General features: G+C 45.6%; 1 protein-coding gene across 2 annotated transcripts in view; it reads right to left on the bottom strand.

Moving 5' to 3' along the window:
- Nucleotides 1-236: 236 nt before the first annotated feature.
- Nucleotides 237-19,539, bottom strand: part of tmem65 (transmembrane protein 65) — an 83,270-nt gene continuing 63,967 nt past the window's right edge. For both annotated transcript variants that reach the window (XM_072467068.1, XM_072467069.1), the window contains 3 exons: nt 12,905-12,947; nt 11,075-11,180; nt 237-3,404 (listed from right to left, as the gene is read on the bottom strand). In XM_072467068.1, the coding sequence (XP_072323169.1) occupies nt 3,303-3,404; nt 11,075-11,180; nt 12,905-12,947 (251 nt within the window). In that variant the 3' untranslated portion in view covers nt 237-3,302. The remainder of the gene's footprint in view (nt 3,405-11,074; nt 11,181-12,904; nt 12,948-19,539) is intronic.

Genomic DNA, 19,539 nt, shown 5'->3' with positions numbered 1-19,539 from the left:
GGTACTGTTCTCCTTGAAACAGTGATGATTAGGAGGTGAAGAAGCATTTTCAAGATGATGCAAGGTTTTGGTGTGGCTGACAGAGAAAAGCTATTTTTTGCTGGTAAGTGAGTTGGAGGTCAGAGATTTAAAGGCCCCAAATTTTTGAGGAGACATGGAGAACCTAGATTATCTATTGTATCGTATTGAAGATCAGACACAGTTTTCAGTAAATAAAGGTCCAAAGTAACAAATAATTCTTAAATGAAAGTTTCCTGACACATTTATTTAACCATCACAAAATATATACTTGTAATTCCAAAGTTAACAAATATTAAGTTGCAAACTACAAGCATTGTACTATTCTATTATTCACATAACACAAACACTCGCATGAACAAACGCAAAGTTAACTTGATTAAAGAGAGGCTGGCTGATTACTGCAGTACTGGAGGTGGCCATTAAAAACCTGAAAACCTTAGGCTAGACGTTGGAGGGTGAACCTTTACTAATAACCCTGATCAGCATTCCACGAGTTATCCAATCTACTCAAAATGTGATTATTTTCCCCTGAGGATTCAAGTCTAATTCTGCATGCTCCTCCTCCCACCCCAGGTTATACGTCTACCTGTTAAAAGGGAAGTGTGTAGTTTAGTGGCTTTCCTAGCCAAAGAAACATTCCGTCAAGTTCAACCATGTCAGATAATCTTGGCTTTCAATCCAGTCCAGGTTGGCCTGGGAGACTGGTGCTACAGGTCATGTGGAGCAAAGCTACTCATTAACAAAACTTTTTCGCTGCTATTCTCTTCTGTGGGTGCCAAGACACAAAGCTTCCATGAGCAAACAAAAAACTGTCAGAATGTTTAAGCTTGATTTTAAACAGGTAACTGAAGTATATTAAGCAGCGATTTCTGGAGAATGTAATGCTCCTCTAGATTTAATATTTCCAACTACATTTCTGCCACAAATAGAGAGATAAAATCCCTTCCATTACTCAAGCTATCACAGCAAATCTAAGAAAATTAGATTTAATCTCACTTGCACCAATAATATAGCACCACACAGGTAACTTTAATTTTGAAGACTTATTTCTTATTATTGGTCCCTTTGCATTATTTTGAGATTTGAAGAGATGATCTAATTTCATCATTGACAGACATTAAGATGGAGTGTCTTGTGCTTTCAAAAGTACTAATGGTAAAAAAAAAACACTGCAGCAAATTACATGACACGGTTTGAATAACCTTGAAGTAATCAATATTTTAGGATTTCATTTTTTTAAAATCTACATTTTAGGAGCTTGTACATAGCAAATCTGATCAACCACTCATGTACTCCACTCTGTGGGTGCTCTGCACGAGCCATCAATATTGAAACTATCTACAATATCTGGTAAAGACATTCATTCTTCTAAACTACCTCTCATTGGCATGCACTAGCTTAGTAGTTGAAGGGTTCAGCAGGTGAAAATGAGTTTTGAAAGGCCAGCAGTTGAATTTTCAAAAATCCAATACATGTGAAGCTGCACTTCATTCAAACTAAACCAGCAATTATGCAGATTAATTTTGCAGCCTGGGAATTAAAATCACCAAATGATTGTTTCCCAGTTCTCTCAGATTTTTGTACCTGATATCCACACTGCTATTCTGATCTCGAGAATGAATAGCATGGGTGGCCAACAGTAGCAACATTTGAATCTATTAGGTAATGTTGCATCATTTATTCAATCTGCTGTACAGAAGCATAAATTAGTGTCATCTAACATTTGGAGACGATCATTTCAGAGCCATTGAGCACCAGAACGGTCACCAGCATCTTTGTATAAATGGGACTCAAGACCACCGTTTACCACCTTTATCATCAATTCTCCAGGTATTGTATCGGGTATAAGAATGTTCTTCAACAAATGAGAGTTAGGGACCTTATAGAATACCTTACTGGCAGAATTCTCTAAAAAGTGCAATTCACACCACGTGTGCAATCTGGCTTATAGTAATCTTGTGAAAAATAGCTCAACTTGTTTTGAATCACTTGGATCTATTCTTTGTTGGGTATATCATATTGTGTTGATGAAGAGTCACCTTGTGTGTTCACTCTGTTTCTTTCTCCACTGATGCTGTCTGACCTCCTGTGTACTGTCCAGCATTTTCTAATTTTATTTCAGATTTTACGCTTTGGTTACTATGTCAGGTGTCACGTCAAATCGTTACATTCTATTCGAGTCTACATAATCAACTGTTCAAAACACCATTTTGCTGCACTGAATTAAGTCAGCTTCACTCACTAAACTAACTCTCCCGGGCTCGAGGAAAATGATTTGGTTCAACTCACTTCTCATGCACAAACACTGCCTCATAAGAATCACATATTATTATTGAACGTTTTGTTTAGTTGCATCTTCCCCAAAGGCGTCACAATTTATTTATTTTTTGTTGCTGTGCTTCACTGAAAATAAGGGTGCGGAAACCTCAACTTGCAAGCATTAAAATCTGGCCTTTAAAAGGATGGAACATTTAAACAAAGATAAAAGGTATTTGGTGGTTGCAAAATATTTTATGTTTTAATGCACTTTTAATCCCAGAATAAATACAATGTAATTTAGATGCTACCATTAGCACCAAATACATCCAAAGGTATTGAGACTGGAGTGTTTATTCTAAGTGCTATCTGTTAGTAAGCCAATGCTCATAAGCCCAGCGTGGTTGCAACAGTTATCATTTATGAGTGACTTGTGTTTCAAATATAAAGATCAAATGCACAAAACAAAAATGAAAGGTAATAACAATTGTGTGAACACAAGTACAGCTTTTATACAATAGTTTAGTCACGCTTAAATAAAGACTACATAAACTGAAATAGGGGCACCTTTCAACACACAAAACATAAATAATCCTTCAACTCAATTATCAGATTTTCCATAATTTAGTATCACTATTAACTTAAAGGATTGGTTTTGCAATTATACACTTAAGACTAAAAAAACTTAGCATCCACAACTTGACAAAGTTAATTTGTTTCGGACACATCATGGAACAAGGAAAACAAGGCCGCCTGCCATGCAGTGAAACTAATTTTAAAGATCACTCAACCAGACTTTTAGTGAGTGCGCATGTGTTTTGTTTCTTCTTTCCCAGGCTTGGAATTAAGGACAGGTTTCCCCATACCGAGTTCATGGAAAATATATTTCCAAGTATTGATTTCGTAACGTCAATGTCCCACCGCATCCCAGATGAGATTGCATTTCTGACCATCAAACGACTGCAGTTTTCCCCCCCCAAAATGCAAGCGTCGGATTCAACACTCGGATAAATAGTTCATCGATTTTAGTTCTTGCTTTCTTCTGGCTTTTCTTCCTCTTCAGTTTTGAAGAACAGTAGTGGAAACATTCCGAGGATGCAACCAATGGTCACACCTATAACCTTGCCCTAATAAAAACAAAAATAAAAATTGGGATTTTCTTTTTAAAAAACACTTAGATTATAAAACCGATCTTCACATAAACGGGTTTAATCCCCAAATTTAAATTAAGCCCTTAGTTCTTTTAAAGTGACTGTAGGGCATTTTAAAATTAGCATGTTGCCTTAGTCCCAGAAGACCATCGGCTGCTTTCTCCTTTGAGAGGGAGAGCGGATATTCCAGATTTATTTGAATTGAATTTAAATTCCACCAGCTGCCATGATGGGATTTGAACCCATTATCCCAGAGTATTAGCCCGAACATCTGGATTAATAGCCCAGTGGCGTTACCACAACGCCACCATCTCTTCCCACCCCCTAATTTACTAATGTCCCTTCCTTGGATCCAATGCAGATGACTGCACACATTGAATTGCATCGGCCAGGGGACTGCCATTCGGTTAAACTGTCTATATTTCTTTGGAACTACCTGCCATCTATGCAACTTAATATGCCTCCGAATGTGGTGTCATCTGCAAATTTAGATATACAGCACTCAATCCCTCTGACCAAGTCATTCATATAAATGATTTAAACATTTTTTAAAAGAGAGTACGATGCTAAATTGCCCCTTTGTGTCCCAAGGTGTGCAGGGTTCCGGGATAGGGCAGGGGAGTGGGCCTGGATAGAGCACTCTTTCGGAGCATCAGTGCAGACCCAATGAGCAGAACAGCTTCCTTCAGCACTGTAGGGATTCTATGATGCAAGATTTCACAAGTCTTCTTGCTGCTGTCCTCTTCAGACACTGTCTATCTCCCATGCCATCCTGACTTGCTTCAAAAGCAGTACAAGAAAAAAATTAAGATATTCAAATAAAATTCATTTCTTGCCAAACATGTAAAGATTTGAGGTTTTAAAGCTCATAATTTATTCATTTCAGTAGATTAAAAATGAGTGACTGTGACACTTTGCTTTAGCACTTGTTCAGGCTTTTTAAAAGTTTGCGTGATTTGTCAGATGTTAATAGTTAAAGGTGACTTTGTAATGCAATTAATCAGCCATAACCTCGGAATCCTGGTTTGAATGAGAAGCTGATGAAACTGGAAGGAGAGACATTTTATCATTTCACGACATTTCGCAATGAGAACTCTCCCGAGCGCACACTACTCAAACTCAAAATGAATTCCCACAGGACACGTGCACCAAGTAAATCACAATGTCATCTAAAATAGGCAACCTCAAAGATGCTGAGAAGGATAAGAGGGCCGCTGGTGAGGTAAACCAACAACTTAACATTCATTCATATGGTGCCTTTAGTGTAAGGTGCATCGGACACAATTGTACACTGAGTATCGTCCAAAGATATTAGGACAGGAGGTAGGATATGAGAATAGTTTAAAGGAGGAGAGATGTGTAGCAACGCAGAGAGATTAACGGAGAGAATTCCAGAGGTTAGGGCCGAGGCAACTCGACAGGAAGGAGAGTGAGTGACCTGATCCATTTTTAAAAAAATATAAATTTAGAGTACCCAATTAAGGGGCAATTTAGCGTGGCCAATCCACCTAACCTGCACATCTTTGGGTTGTGGGGGCGAACCCCACACAGTCATGGGGGAATGTGCAAACACCACACGGACAGTGACCAGGGCCGGGATCGAACCCCGATCCTGACCCGATCGATTTACAGTAGTTATACAAGACACAAATTTACTCCTTTTAAATATTACCCTTTTCAACATGACAAGATAATGAAATCTCCCGGTAACCAAATTCTTTTCTTAATAAATTGAAGGATTGACTGCTGCAATTCTTGACCCCTTACTACAAAACACACCACAATTCAAAAATACAGATGCACGAACTTCAGTTCACTGGGGAAAAAAACTCAAGGGCCAAGTGAAAACCCTATCCAAAATTAAACTTAAAAATTGGAATCCTGACACCACAAAGTATCCTATTCTCTGTGAAGGATAACAAAGTTCTTGAGCTTCATTGATCCAATTTAGGTTGTCACCTAAACCCCTTGAATAGGCTCAATCATACAATCACCTGCATCGATCCTACATCACATGCAAATAAAAGATCTCATCACGGAGGTACACACTTCAGCACCAATTGTGCATTCTGTCCATATATTTATTTCTTTTTGTAATAGGGCTCCAGAGGTTCAGCTTTTTCAAATTGTGTTTACAGCCACTAAAAGCATATTTGCTTATGAGCCTATGAATCAGGAGTAGGCCCCTCAGCCCTTCGAGCCTGTTCCGTCATTCCACAGGGACAGGACTGATCTGACTGCAACCTCAACTCCACATTCCTGCATCCCCCAATAACCTTTCACGAGGGGAAACATCCTCTCCACATCCACCCTGTCAACATCCTCAGGATCTTATTTGTTTCAATCAAGGAGTCTTTTACTCTTTTAAACTCTATAGTTGCTGCTGTCCCTTTCAACACTGGTCCTAATTGTACACATTGTTGGGTTTAGAGGAAGCCACAAGAGTAATTCCACATATTCGTCACTAAGGCTGCTGGACTGCACTTCCCAAAAGCATCGATAGAGAGATTGATAATGAAGAGACTAAATTGTGGTGACCAATTATTTAAACTGAAAAGGTTAGCGAGGAGCTTGATAAATTTTAAAGCACCCAATTCATTTTTTCCAATTAAGGGACAATTTAGCGTGGCCAATCAACCTAACCTGCACATCTTTCGGTTGCGGGGCCGAAACCCACGCAAACACGGAGAGAATGTGCAAACTCCACACAGACAGTGACCCAGAGCCGTGATCGAACCTGGGACTTGGGCGCCGTGAGGCAGCAGTGCTAACCACTGCACCACCATGCTGCCCACTAACAATCACATATGTGGACATAGTTGTACACAGGCTGGTAAAATGGATCAGTTTACTAGGCTTCCCCCGCCCCAAAAAACCTAACGGAAGAAAAATTGCTAATTGTCTTACCTCAAGTGCCTGAATTTGTAAGTCTTTAGGCACTGCTATCGAGGTAGTCCTTCAAAAAAAAGACTCTTCGCAGTTTTAAGAAGTGTGAAATAAATTAGCAGTGTTGGGGAAAATGCACAAATGTCATGATGTAGTTAACCAGTAAATCAGAAATGAAACTCCACGGACAGATAGCTAACCTTCTCCAGGGAACAAATATCTAGATTGAATATAAATTCAATGTGAAAAATGGAACAGCCGTGATCTTGAGTCAAAAAATAGACCATTAAAGAATCCGAACAAATCTTCATGGTCTTTAAAGCAATGAGAGGAGGAGAAGGTTTTAATCCAAATGCACCTTGAGGCAGCTCGTGGTGTCATCCAATCCACAAACCGTGACCATATGGAAAGAGCGGCTCCATTTTGGCAATAAAATTTCAATCATTTGCCAACACATCCTTGCAGTAGAATGAAAAACACTTCAGCGTGATCTGAATGAACATCAGTCAAGTGCAGCTGTGCCATGCACAAGTTTTAATGTCACAAAAGCAGTCATGTCGTTTTATGGAATCTATGCCATCAGTACATAGTTTGTAGTATATATAAATGATTTGGAGGTAAATGCATTTTGGAAGGTCTAATGCAGGTAGGGAATATACAGTGAATGGTAGAACCCTCAAGAGTATTGAAAGTCTATGTAAATATATCATCTTACCATGTATATATCTGGCTCAGGGCGATTTTGTGTTATTTTGTTACGGGGGGGGGGGGGGGGGGGGTTATTGTTTGTAAGGGGAAAAAATTGTTTTGTTAAAAAACTTTAATAAATATATATTTTTTTTAAAAAGAGTATTGAAAGTCAGAGAGATCTAGGAGTACAGGTCCACAGGTCACGGAAAGGGGCAACACAGGTGGAGAAGGTAGTCAAGAAGGCATATGGCATGCTTGCCTTCATTGGCCGGGGCATTGAGTATAAGAATTGGCAAGTCATGTTGCAGCTGTATAGAACCTTAGTTAGGCCACACTTGGAGTATAGTGTTCAATTCTGGTCGCCACACTACCAGAAGGATGTGGAGGCTTTAGAGAGGGTGCAGAAGAGATTTACCAGAATGTTGACTGGTATGGAGGGCATTAGCTATGAGGAGCGGTTGAATAAACTTGGTTTGTTCTCACTGGACCGAAGGAGGTTGAGGGGCGACCTGATAGAGGTCTACAAAATTATGAGGGGCATAGACAGAGTGGATAGTCAGAGGCTTTTCCCTGGGGTAGAGGGGTCAATTACTAGGGGGCATGGGTTTAAGGTGAGAGGGGCAAGGTTTAGAGTAGATGTACGAGGCAAGTTTTTTTACACAGAGGGTAGTGGGTGCCTGGAACTCGCTACCGGAGGAGGTGGTGGAAGCAGGGACGATAGGGACATTTAAGGGGCATCTTAACAAATACATGAATAGGGTGGGAATAGAGGGCTATGGACCCAGGAAGTGTAGAAGATTGTAGTTTAGTCGGGCAGCATGGTCGGCACGGGCTTGGAGGGCCGAAGGACCTGTTCCTGTGCTGTACATTTCTTTGTTCTTTGTTTGTTCTTTGTAGTACAGGGAAGTGCAGCAGTCCACAGGATGTAAATCAGCATTTAAGGAAAGACACTTCTGTGATACAAATTATAATTGCTGCCCAAGATTTATTTTTGATGCTTTCGTTGGTACATGAATCTCTTTGCAAGCAAAACTGTATTTTTCTAATTGTTCCCCTCAAGGGCTGGGAATTGTACCAAGTCGGGACAGGATACTTGATGTGACTAATGGTGTGGGCGGCATAGTGGTTAGCACAGCTGCCTCACACAGATGTGGTCAGGTGGATTGGCCATGCTAAATTTCCCTTTAATGTCCAAAGGATAGGTGCGGCTATGGGGATAGGGCAGGGGAGTGGGCCTAGGTTGGGCGTTCTTTCGGAGGATCGGTGCAGACTCAGTGGGCTGAATGGCCTCCTTCTGCATTCTAAGGATTCTATGATTCTAAGTCGGACCCTGTTCTCATCATGTCCAGCTTTCCAGCAGACAGGTCGTCCAGATGCAGCTTGACAGCTGTGAAAAGAGGAACTCTGACCCATATTGTTCTCCTTTATGGTCATCATCTATCAATCAGGAGTCTCTTACCTCTTCGCATCCATGTTCTAAACAACCCCATCTACTGCATCACCAGAGATCAGCTGCTGAGTATGATGTGCTTCACAAAGGGACTGAACTTTGCCATTCTGGAAAGAACTGGGGATCTATACAACTGAACCCCAAATCACCCACACTGACCCCCCACCAACTTCCCCCGACCCCCAATCTCCCACCACCCAACGAGCTGCTCCCAAACCCCTGAATCTTGCCCTGATCACTCCGTCTCCCCCTCTAACTTTTCTCCCCCTCAACTTTTCAAAGAAGCTTAGGGGCATTTAACTCTACTTTAACAGAACACTGCGGTTGGTGCTGTAAACACAGGGGCTAGGCTAGTCTTCCTGTGGCGATCCAGGCCACGAAGAAGCACTTCCATTTCAGGCACACTCCGCATTTCCGAGGAGCCGGGATCGGAAGTCCCAGCCAGAAATGTGGAGGTGTGGTGGGAAAAAGTAGGAGCGGGGTAGCAATCTGATGGTGATTGCCACTTGGTTTAGGCCAATGTATCCACTAACATTTGTGAAAATCACCATCTCTGGATGCGCTCTCCTGTATTCCTCATGATCCAAAAGGTGTAGACAAACCAATCTGATTAAAGAACAACCAATGTGAGAAAATGCATTTATACAAGGATTCATTCAGTTTGGGAACAGCCTTTGATCGGATTCAGTACAGATCCACCAAAGGGTAAAAGAGTTAAATGGTGAGGATAATGTGCATGGTAGGCTTGTGTTTCTTTGTATTGATGTTTGAGGGTAATCTAATTAAAATGCTTCAGATGATTATAGATTTGCTTTTGGCAAAAGTCCAGATCAAGGAAGTATAACTGCAATATTTGGGCAGCATGGTAGCATAATGGTTAGCACTATGGCTTCACAGCACCAGGGTCCCAGGTTCGATTCCTGCTTGGGTCACTGTCTGTGCAGAGTCTGCACGTTCTCCCCATATCTGCGTGGGTTTCCTCCAGGTGCTCCGGTTTCTTCCCACAGTCCAAAGATGTGCAGGTTAGGTGGATTGGCCATGCTAAATTGCCCTTAGGTTAGATGGGGTTGCTGGGTTACGGGGATAGGGTGGAGGTGTGGTCTTAAGTAGGGTGCTCTTTCCAAGAGCCGGTGCAGACTCGATGGGCCGAATGGCCTCCTTCTGCAATGTAAATTTTATGATTCTATGATTAGAGCTTGGATATTCAGGGTGATGACCAGAAGCATTTCTTCCTAGAAAGAGATAATAGAAATCTGGAATTCTCTCTCTCTCAAAAATCTGAGGCAATTTAAATTTTTAACAGGGTTACCGAACCTTGGGTTTAATTTTTTTTAATATACACTGTATGCAAGTGTCGCTGGCTTGGCCAGCATTTATTGCTCATCCCTAGTGGGCCTTCAGACGGTGGTGGTGAGCTGCCTTCTTGAACCATTACAGTTCCTGATGTGTAGGTACACCCACAGAGCTGTTAAGGAAGGAATTCCAGTATTTTGACCCAGCGACAGTGAAGGAACGGCGCTATATTTCCAAGTTAGGATGGTGGAGGGGACCTTCCAGGTGGTGGTGTTTCCAGGTATCTGGTGCCCTGGTCTTTCTAGATGGTAGTGGTCGTGGGTTTGGAAAGTACGGTCTAAGGAACCTTGGCAAGTTTTTCCAGTGCATCTTGTAGATGGTACACACGGCTGCCACTGTTTGGAGGAGCGACTGAATGTTTCTGGAAGGGGGAGCAATCAAGCGGGTTGCTTTGTCCTGGATGGTGTTGAGCTTCTTGAATATTGTTGGGGCTGCACTCACTAATGCAAGTGGAAAGCATTCCATCACACTCCTGACTGTGCCTTGCAGATGGTAGACAGGTTTTGGGGGGTCAGGAGGGGAGTTACTCGCTGCAGGATTGCTAGCCTCTGACCTGCATTAGCGGCCTCAGTATTTATATGGCTAGTCCAGTTCAATTTCTGGTCAATGGTAAGTCCCAGGGTGTTGATCGGTAGATGAAGTTAAAATGCAGATCGGGGATAATCTAATGGAATGCTGGAATAGGTTCAAGGGGCTGAATGGCCTCCTCCAATTGATTGCTCTCAGCTGCGTTACACATTGAGAAAAAAATGAAGTATCAGAAACTTGAAGTCTCTGGCTCTTTGATTTCCGAGGAGAAGAATATGAACACCTGATTGGACAGTTTAAATCAGAACATTATTGTTAAAGTATATAATTGTGCTTTCCACCCCTAATTATAAAAGGAGTCTCTCGACATGGATTGTAAACTGTTAAGGGTATAATTTGGAAAATATACCCACTTATGGAGTGGGCACTTGCTCCAAAGGCAGCGCCACTTAGTAAAATCTAATTTATTCCAACATGGCTCATCCATCTGCTATACATGGAACCCAGTTTAACCCAATTCCTCCGTGCAAGCTGTAAAAAAGGACTATGATATCTCGGTTTATTATTTTAAACTAACGTACGTGGACAATGGAATGCATGGTTCCAGATGCAATATATCCAAATTGTAGAAGATAGGCCACCGAGACATTGGAAATCAGGAAACAAGAGTGAGAGCGTGAGGGAGGGAGAGAGAGAGAGGGGTCTAGATGCAGGGTTACCGGAAAATGTAAACACTCACCAGCTGCGAGCTAAGTCGGGTTTGCCACATGTCGGCTTGTTTTGGGTTCAGGTCAGGACTCGGCAGGCCCAACCTTGATGCAAGAGCTTCCACGTACCCCGCAAGTCTGAAAACATTGTTTAAAAGTGACATTAGCTTTCATTAAATTTGGCAAACAGTAATCCATAATGGTCACAGGTCCTCGTGGGGAAGGAATGTAACAGGGGCAACCAGCCCCCCTGAATTGCTAATGTTCTGTAAACTAGGCGCAGGTAGGTAGTCAGCACCTCACAGCAATTATTATGTTTCCAGCGCGGGGTGGTTTCTATCAATTGCAAGCTTTGAAACTGCAGCGTGCACTGCCAAGTGACGTCCAAAGATGGGAAGAGGACAAGTACTTCCGAGATCAACGCGGAGAAGTGTTCACTCCAACCTAGCGGATGGGGAGAGGCATTTAAACAGGCCAGTAGATGTTGGACTAATAATACAAAAGTGTATTTGTCCCAGTGATGACAAGAAGCTCAGTCCCACTGTGCTCTCATGAAGTGACAGCACAAATAGTTTGTGATTTTCGGCTTCAGCCCAGGCGCCAATTGCAATACTCTTTACAAGCCACACAAATAGTTGGCAAATATTCGGATTACGGTGCGAAAACAATCCAGTTTGAAAATCAAAAACGAGAAGGGACGTCATTGATTTTACAAAAGAAAATAAGGATTTTACTCACACACATGCACATAAAAGACGGCAACCGTGGAAGGCAATTTAGGAATCTAATCAAAATGTAGATTTATGAATAGTTCATAGATTCTTCCTCGTCTTGCCCCCATCGTTCACTTCCCGCAGTTTCATGTTTTTGGGAAAGAATCAAAGCGACAACCAGGCCTATGTTAACAAGTTGCAAGTTAGGCACAAGGAACATGCAACAGCACACAGGAAACAATGTGCTTCTGACAGCAGGAAGAGGTTCTCGTACAGGGGCGGGACGCTCTAAACCAATGTGCCCCCTCAAATCAAAGCACCACCATACTTCGACTACCTTCAACTCATCCCAAACATGAAGAGCACAGATGCTTGGGAATGCGCTTTTAAAAATTTGCCCATGGGATGTTGGATTCGCTGCACACCCCTAATTTCCCTCGAGGTGGTGGTGGTGAGCCCCATCCTGAACCTCCACAGTCTGGGTGGTGTTGGCACACCCTCATGCTGTCCAGTAGAGAGTTCCCAGATTTGGACCCAGCAATGAAAAAGCAATGGTGATATAATTCCAAGTCAGGGTGCATGGTGTAGATGGCGCACGGCAGTGACGCTTTGCACCAGTGGTGGAGGAAATGAATGTCAAAAGGCCGGTTCTGAAGTAGAGTTATAATCAACTCCAAACCTAACTGTTTCTCTGTGCACTTGTCAATGCTATAGCTGTGTTAAAACAGTTTGGCTAGAAGCACAGTTGGTTCAGGGCTACAGGTCTTCAGCACTACAGACAGGATATGGTCAAGTCCATAGCCTTAACTGTATCCAGTGCAGGCAACCACTATCCTGACTGAGCCAAAAAACTTAATGATAAATACAGCAAAACATATAGATACCCCTGATTAAAAAATTAAATGACCAAAATCTAAATGGAACAGCTGATTTACAGAGGTTAACAAAATTTAATAAATTTTGCACGCACACTTGTGAGACGTTAAGTAGCTCAGCAGCAATGTTATTCTCCAACTACCTATTAGAAAAAATACCCTAGAACCGGATGCAGTGCCATCACACTTGTAGGAAATTGGGGATATAAACAGTAAACACTCCAATTTTCAGTCCTCACGTTCATAACGTTTCAAGTACTTAAGATATACTTACCCCAGGCCAGCCACATCGGACACAAGGTTGCCAAGTGCTGCCGCTGTTGGAAAAAAAAGAATCCGTTGAAATAATAACACAAAAGTTCAACAAATCCAGTCTGCTGTTGGAAGTCATTAGACCACACAGCTTTATTTCTACATGAACTTGTCCTCAGCTGAAGATGCAACTCTGGAGGTATAGCTGGAGCGGCCATTATTGATGCAGGTGTTGTCTGAGGGGCTGTCAGGACCCACATAGCTGACCTATTCCCTCCTGACATTTAATGTGCATGCTCACTTTGTAGTAAGGGGTCACTGGAAGGCAATTACAGAAAGAAATGCTGATCAGCTGAGAGCAATCGAAGGGTCCTTACTGCTGACTAACTCTGATTAGCTACTTCAGCACAAGCTGGGAGCTAAACCTGGGATTTTCTTTAATTGCTTTATTGACAATAACCGAAGAGAATTGCAGAATCGTTTTACCACGAAAGACCTGGCTCAAGTTCATCAATTGCTGGATTTAACAAAAGTCAAAGAAGGGGAGATAAGGTTCTGCACATTCTCACAGGCCAATCTTTTTTTTTTTTTATAAATGTTTTATTGAAATTTTTTTCCCCAAACAACAATTTTTCCCCTCTTACAAAGCAAACGCAACAATAACAATACAGAAATTTTAAACAATACACAAGTAACAAAACCCCTTTATCTTTGACCTAAACTAAACCCCCCCTCCCCCCCCCCCCCCCCTCCCCCTGGGTTGCTGCTGCTGGTCATCTGTCTTCCCTCTAACGTTCCCCTAGGTAGTCGAGAAATGGCTGCCACCGCCTGGTGAACCCTTGAGCCGATCCTCTCAGGGCAAACTTTATCTGCTCCAGTTTAATGAACCCCGCCATATCATTTACCCAGGCCTCCAGTCCGGGGGGTTTCGCCTCCTTCCACATGAGTAGGATCCTGCGCCGGGCTACTGGGGACGCAAAGGCCACAACGTCGGCCTCTTTCGCCTCCTGCACTCCCGGCTCTTCCGCAACTCCAAATAGAGCTAACCCCCAGCCTGGTTTGACCCGGGCCTTCACCACCCGCGAAATCACTCCCGTCACTCCCTTCCAATACCCTTCCAGTGCCGGGCATGCCCAAAACATATGTGCGTGGTTTGCCGGGCTCCCGCCACACCTCCCACATTTGTCCTCCACTCCAAAGAACCTGCTCAATCTTGCTCCCGTTATGTGTGCTCTATGTAGCACCTTAAATTGAATCAGGCTAAGCCTGGCGCATGAGGAAGAGGAATTTACCCTGCTTAGGGCATCAGTCCACATACCCTCCTCTATCTCCTCCCCTAGTTCTTCTTCCCACTTTCCTTTTAGTTCGCCCACCGACTCCTCCCCCTCTTCCCTCATCTCTCGGTAAATCTCTGACACCTTGCCCTCTCCGACCCACACCCCTGAAAGCACCCTGTCCTGTATCCCCTGTGTCGGGAGCAATGGAAATTCCCTCACCTGTTGTCTAGTAAATGCCCTCACCTGCATATATCTCAAGAAATTTCCCCGGGGCAACTTATACTTTTCCTCCAATGCTCCCAAGCTCGCAAAAGTCCCATCTATAAATAAATCTCCCACCCTCCTAATTCCCAACTGGAACCAGCTCTGAAATCCTCCATCCATTCTTCCTGGGGCGAACCTATGGTTGTTCCTGATTGGGGACCCCACCAGGGCTCCCCGCACCCCTCTCTGTCGCCTCCACTGTCCCCAGATATTTAATGTTGCCGCCACCACCGGGTTCGTGGTAAACTTTTTAGGTGAGATCGGTAGCGGCGCCGTCACCAGCGCCTCTAAACTCGTCCCTTTACAGGACTTTCTCTCCAGTCTTTCCCACGCCGCTCCCTCACCCTCCATCATCCATTTACGTATCATTGCCACATTGGCGGCCCAATAGTAATCGCCCAAGTTCGGTAGTGCCAATCCTCCTCTGTCCCTACTACGCTGAAGGAACCCCCTCCTTACTCTCGGAACTTTCCCTGCCCACACGAAGCTCGTGATGCTCCTGTCTATTTTATTAAAAAAGGTCTTAGTGATTAGGATAGGGAGACATTGAAATACAAATAAGAACCTCGGGAGGACCATCATCTTAATTGCTTGCACCCTGCCCGCCAGCGATAGAGGCTGCATGTCCCACCTCTTGAAGTCCTCCTCCATTTGTTCTACCAACCGTGTCAGATTAAGTCTGTGCAAGGTTCCCCAGCTCCTAGCGATCTGAATCCCCAGGTATCGGAAGTTTCTTTCCACTTTCCTTAGAGGCAAGCCTTCTATCTCTCTACTCTGGTCCCCTGGATGTATCACAAATAATTCACTCTTCCCCATGTTTAGCCTATACCCCGAGAAATCCCCGAACCCCTTCAAAATTCGCATAACCTCTATCATTCCCCCCGCTGGGTCCGACACGTATAACAATAGGTCATCCGCATATAACGAGACTCGGTGTTCTTCTCCCCCTCTAATCACCCCTCTCCATTTCCTGGAGTCTCTCAACGCCATGGCCAGAGGTTCAATTGCCAACGCGAACAACAATGGAGACAGCGGGCATCCCTGTCTTGTTCCCCTATATAGTCGGAAATACTCCGATCTATGTCGACCTGTAACTACGCTTGCCGTTGGAGCCCCATAAAGAAGTCTAACCCAGCTAATAAACCCGTTCCCAAACCCAAACCTCCTTAACACTTCCCATAAATACTCCCACTCCACCCTATCAAATGCCTTCTCTGCGTCCATTGCCGCCACTATCTCTGCCTCCCCCTCCACTGGGGGCATCATTATCACCCCTAATAGTCGTCGCACGTTAACATTCAGTTGTCTCCCTTTTACGAACCCTGTCTGGTCTTCGTGCACCACCCCCGGGACACAGTCCTCTATCCTCGATGCCAGTACCTTTGCCAACAATTTGGCGTCCACGTTCAACAATGAAATGGGTCTATAGGACCCGCACTGCAACGGATCTTTATCCCTCTTCAAAATTAACGATATCGTCGCCTCCGACATCGTCGGGGGTAGAGTCCCCCCTTTCCTGGCCTCATTGAACGTCCTCACCATCAACGGGGCCAACAAGTCCACATATTTTCTGTAATACTCCACCGGGAACCCGTCTGGTCCTGGGGCCTTCCCTGCTTGCATGCTTCCCAGTCCCTTAATAACCTCGTCCACCCCAATCGGTGCCCCCAGGCCTACCACCCCCCGCTCCTCCACTTTCGGGAACCTCAATTGGTCCAGGAACTGCCGCATCCCCTCCTCCCCCTCTGGGGGTTGAGACCTATACAGTTCCTCATAGAAGGTCTTGAACACCTCATTTATCTTTCCTGCCCTTCGCACCGTGTCTCCCCTTTCGTCTCTAATTCCTCCTATTTCCCTCGCTGCTGCCCTCTTTCGCAATTGATGAGCCAACAGGCGACTCGCCTTTTCCCCATATTCATACCTCCTCCCCTGTGCCTTCCTCCACAGTACCTCCGCCTTTCTGGTGGTCAGAAGGTCAAATTCCGTCTGGAGTCGTCTCCTCTCCCTGTACAATTCCTCCTCCGGGGTCTCTGCAAATTCCCTATCCACCCTTAAAATCTCCCCCAGTAATCTTTCCCTTTCCTTGGCCTCTGTTTTCCTTTTGTGGGCCCCAATGGAGATCAGCTCTCCTCTGACCACCGCTTTTAGTGCTTCCCATACCACTCCCACCGGGACCTCGCCGTCGTCATTGACCTCCAGGTATCTCTCAATACACCCCCGCACTCTTGCACACACTCCCTCATCCGCCATCAGTCCCACATCTAATCGCCAGAGTGTTCTCTGCTCCCTTTCCTCTCCTAATTCCAGGTCCACCCAATGTGGGGCATGATCCGAAACCGCTATGGCTGAGTACTCAGCTTCTTCCACCCTAGAGATCAACGACCTTCCCAAAACAAAAAAATCTATCCGGGAGTACACTTTATGGACATGGGAGAAGAAGGAATACTCCCTAGCCCTAGGTCTAAGAAATCGCCATGGATCCACTCCCCCCATTTGGTCCATAAACCCCTTAAGTACCTTGGCCGCTGCCGGCCTTCTTCCGGTCCTTGAGCTGGATCTATCTAGCCCCGGGTCCAGCACCGTATTAAAGTCCCCTCCTAAAATCAAGTTTCCTACCTCCAGGTCCGGTATACGCCCCAGCATCCGTCTCATAAATCCCGCATCGTCCCAGTTTGGGGCATACACGTTAACCAACACGACCTCCATTCCCTCCAGCCTGCCACTCACCATTACATATCTACCTCCGCTATCTGCTACGATGTTCTTTGCTTCAAATGCGACCTGTTTCCCCACCAAAATGGCCACCCCTCTATTCTTTGCGTCCAGTCCTGAGTGGAACACCTGTCCCACCCATCCTTTCCTTAGCCTAACTTGGTCCGCCACCTTTAGGTGCGTCTCTTGGAGCATAACCACGTCTGCCCTTAGTCCTTTCAAATGCGCGAGCACTCGGGCCCTTTTTATCGGTCCGTTCAGGCCTCTCACGTTCCACGTGATCAGCCTCACTAGGGGGCTACCTGCCCCCCTCCCGTGTCGACTAGCCATTACCTTCTCTAGGCCAGTCCCATATCCCGCCTCCGCGCTCCCGCTCGCTCCCCCAGCGTCGCACACCATCCCCGCCCACCCACTCTTTAGCCATTTCCTTTTGGATTTCCGCAGCAGCAACCCAGTTGTCCCCCCCCCCCCTTCTCCCTCCCTCCTCCCCTCCCCGCTAGATCTCTTTCTAGCTTGATTGCTCCCCCCATATTACTTCCGTAAGTCAGCTAACTTCAACTGACCCCGGCTACTCCTGCTCACTCCTCGACCCCCCCCATGTGGGGACCTCCCATCCGCCTTGCGCCTGTCTTCCCGCCTTATTCTTTCTGGTGCGGGAACATCCCTTTACCTGACCCGCCTCTTATGGCGCAGCTCCCTTTCCCCTCCCCCTCCCCTTCCCCATTCTCCAACTATGTCCCGTCTTTCCCCCCTCACCGGCGCCCACATTTCCCCAATGTCTCCCCCCTTCCCTGTTTACTTCTCAATTAACTTCCACCGTAACATTAACAATAACATTTCCTGCAGCATCAGTCCCTCAGTTCCGATCCAATTTCTCTTCTTTGATGAAGGTCCATGCTTCCTCCGCCGTCTCGAAATAATGGTGTCTCTCCTGATACGTGACCCATAGTCTTGCCGGCTGCAGCATCCCGAACTTCACCTTCCTTTTATGCAACACCTCTTTGGCTCGGTTGAAGCTCGCCCTCCTTCTCGCCACCTCCGCACTCCAATCCTGGTATACCCGTACCACTGCATTCTCCCATCTGCTACTCCGCACCTTTTTAGCCCATCTCAGGACCTCTTCTCTATCCTTAAGGCGGTAAAATCGCACTATTATCGCCCTGGGTGGTTCCCCCGCTTTTGGTCTTCTCGCCGGAATCCGATTTGCCCACTCCACCTCCAAGGGGCCCGTAGGGGCCTCAGCACCCATCAGTGAGCTCAGCATCGTACTTGCGTACGCTCCACAGTCCACTCCTTCCACACCCTCAGGGAGACCCAGTATCCGAAGGTTCTTCCTTCGCGCTCCATTTTCTAGGGCTTCGATCCTTTCAGTACACTTTTTATGAAGTGCCTCGTGCGTCTGTGTCTTAACCGCCAGGCCCAGGATCTCGTCCTCAATATCTGTCACCTTCTGCTCCACCACACGGAGCTCTGTCTCCTGGGTCTTTAATGTCTCCTTGAGCCCCTCAATTGCCTGTAGCAACGGGGTCAGCACCTCCCTCTTCAGCAGCTCCACGCACCGTCTCACAATTTCATGCTCAGGCCCCCATGTCGCCTGCGCTTTCTCCGCCGCCATCTTGTACTTCTCTCTTTCTGACCCTTTGGTCGACGATTCCTCGCGCAGCAGCCGCCGCCGCCGGTTTTTTCCTCCTTCGTTTGGGGGGGACTCCCTTCTCACACGCCCCACACCGGGTTGCGTCGTCGAAAAATTCCCCGTTGGGGCTCTTAAAAGAGCCCGAAGGTCCGTCGGAGCTGGAGCCGCCGAAGCGTGCGGCTAGCTAGGCATCACCGCAACCGGAAGTCCCTTCAGTGGCCTTGATGAGGTCTTTTCACAGTTGTTCCCTCTGCTGCTAGAATTCACCTTTGATACAGGCCCTCAGGTCAGCTTGCAGCTTTAAGCTTGCCCTTCCCCCGCCTGCATGCTGGAAGAGGCCCTGTTTATCCTGTAGTTGCAGCCAAATCCTTCACTGTTTCTGCGTGTGTCTGGCAACCAAGAGACATACCCTTCCTGGGGGACACTGTCGGGGGAATATTGCCGCCTTCTTCCCACACCGGGAAATGTCAAACAAATGCCGTGGGGGCCCTGTAAAAGAGCCCAAAAGTCCGTTCCAAGCAGGAGCTGCCGAATGTGCGACCTAGCTCTGCATAGCCGCACCCGGAAGTCCTGGTCACAGGCCAATCTTACAAACAAGCTGAACTTAGCTGGCAGTTTTAAAACGATGGAAGTCGATTCAGAGAATGACTCTTGTGTTGGAAAACCAGTGGTTACTGGGGCAGAAACCTCTGGAGGAGTCAGGGGCTTGGCTGCCTGCTGGGAAATTAGTCAGAGGTCCACTCGGGCACTCATAAGCCAGCTTCCCCCAGG

The sequence above is a fragment of the Scyliorhinus torazame genome, chromosome 11 (genome assembly GCF_047496885.1).
Source record: "Scyliorhinus torazame isolate Kashiwa2021f chromosome 11, sScyTor2.1, whole genome shotgun sequence".
In the NCBI taxonomy this organism is placed as follows: Eukaryota; Metazoa; Chordata; class Chondrichthyes; order Carcharhiniformes; family Scyliorhinidae; genus Scyliorhinus; species Scyliorhinus torazame.
The sequence above is the reverse complement of the archived record's forward strand: the minus strand, read 5'-3'. Positions and strand labels throughout refer to the sequence as shown.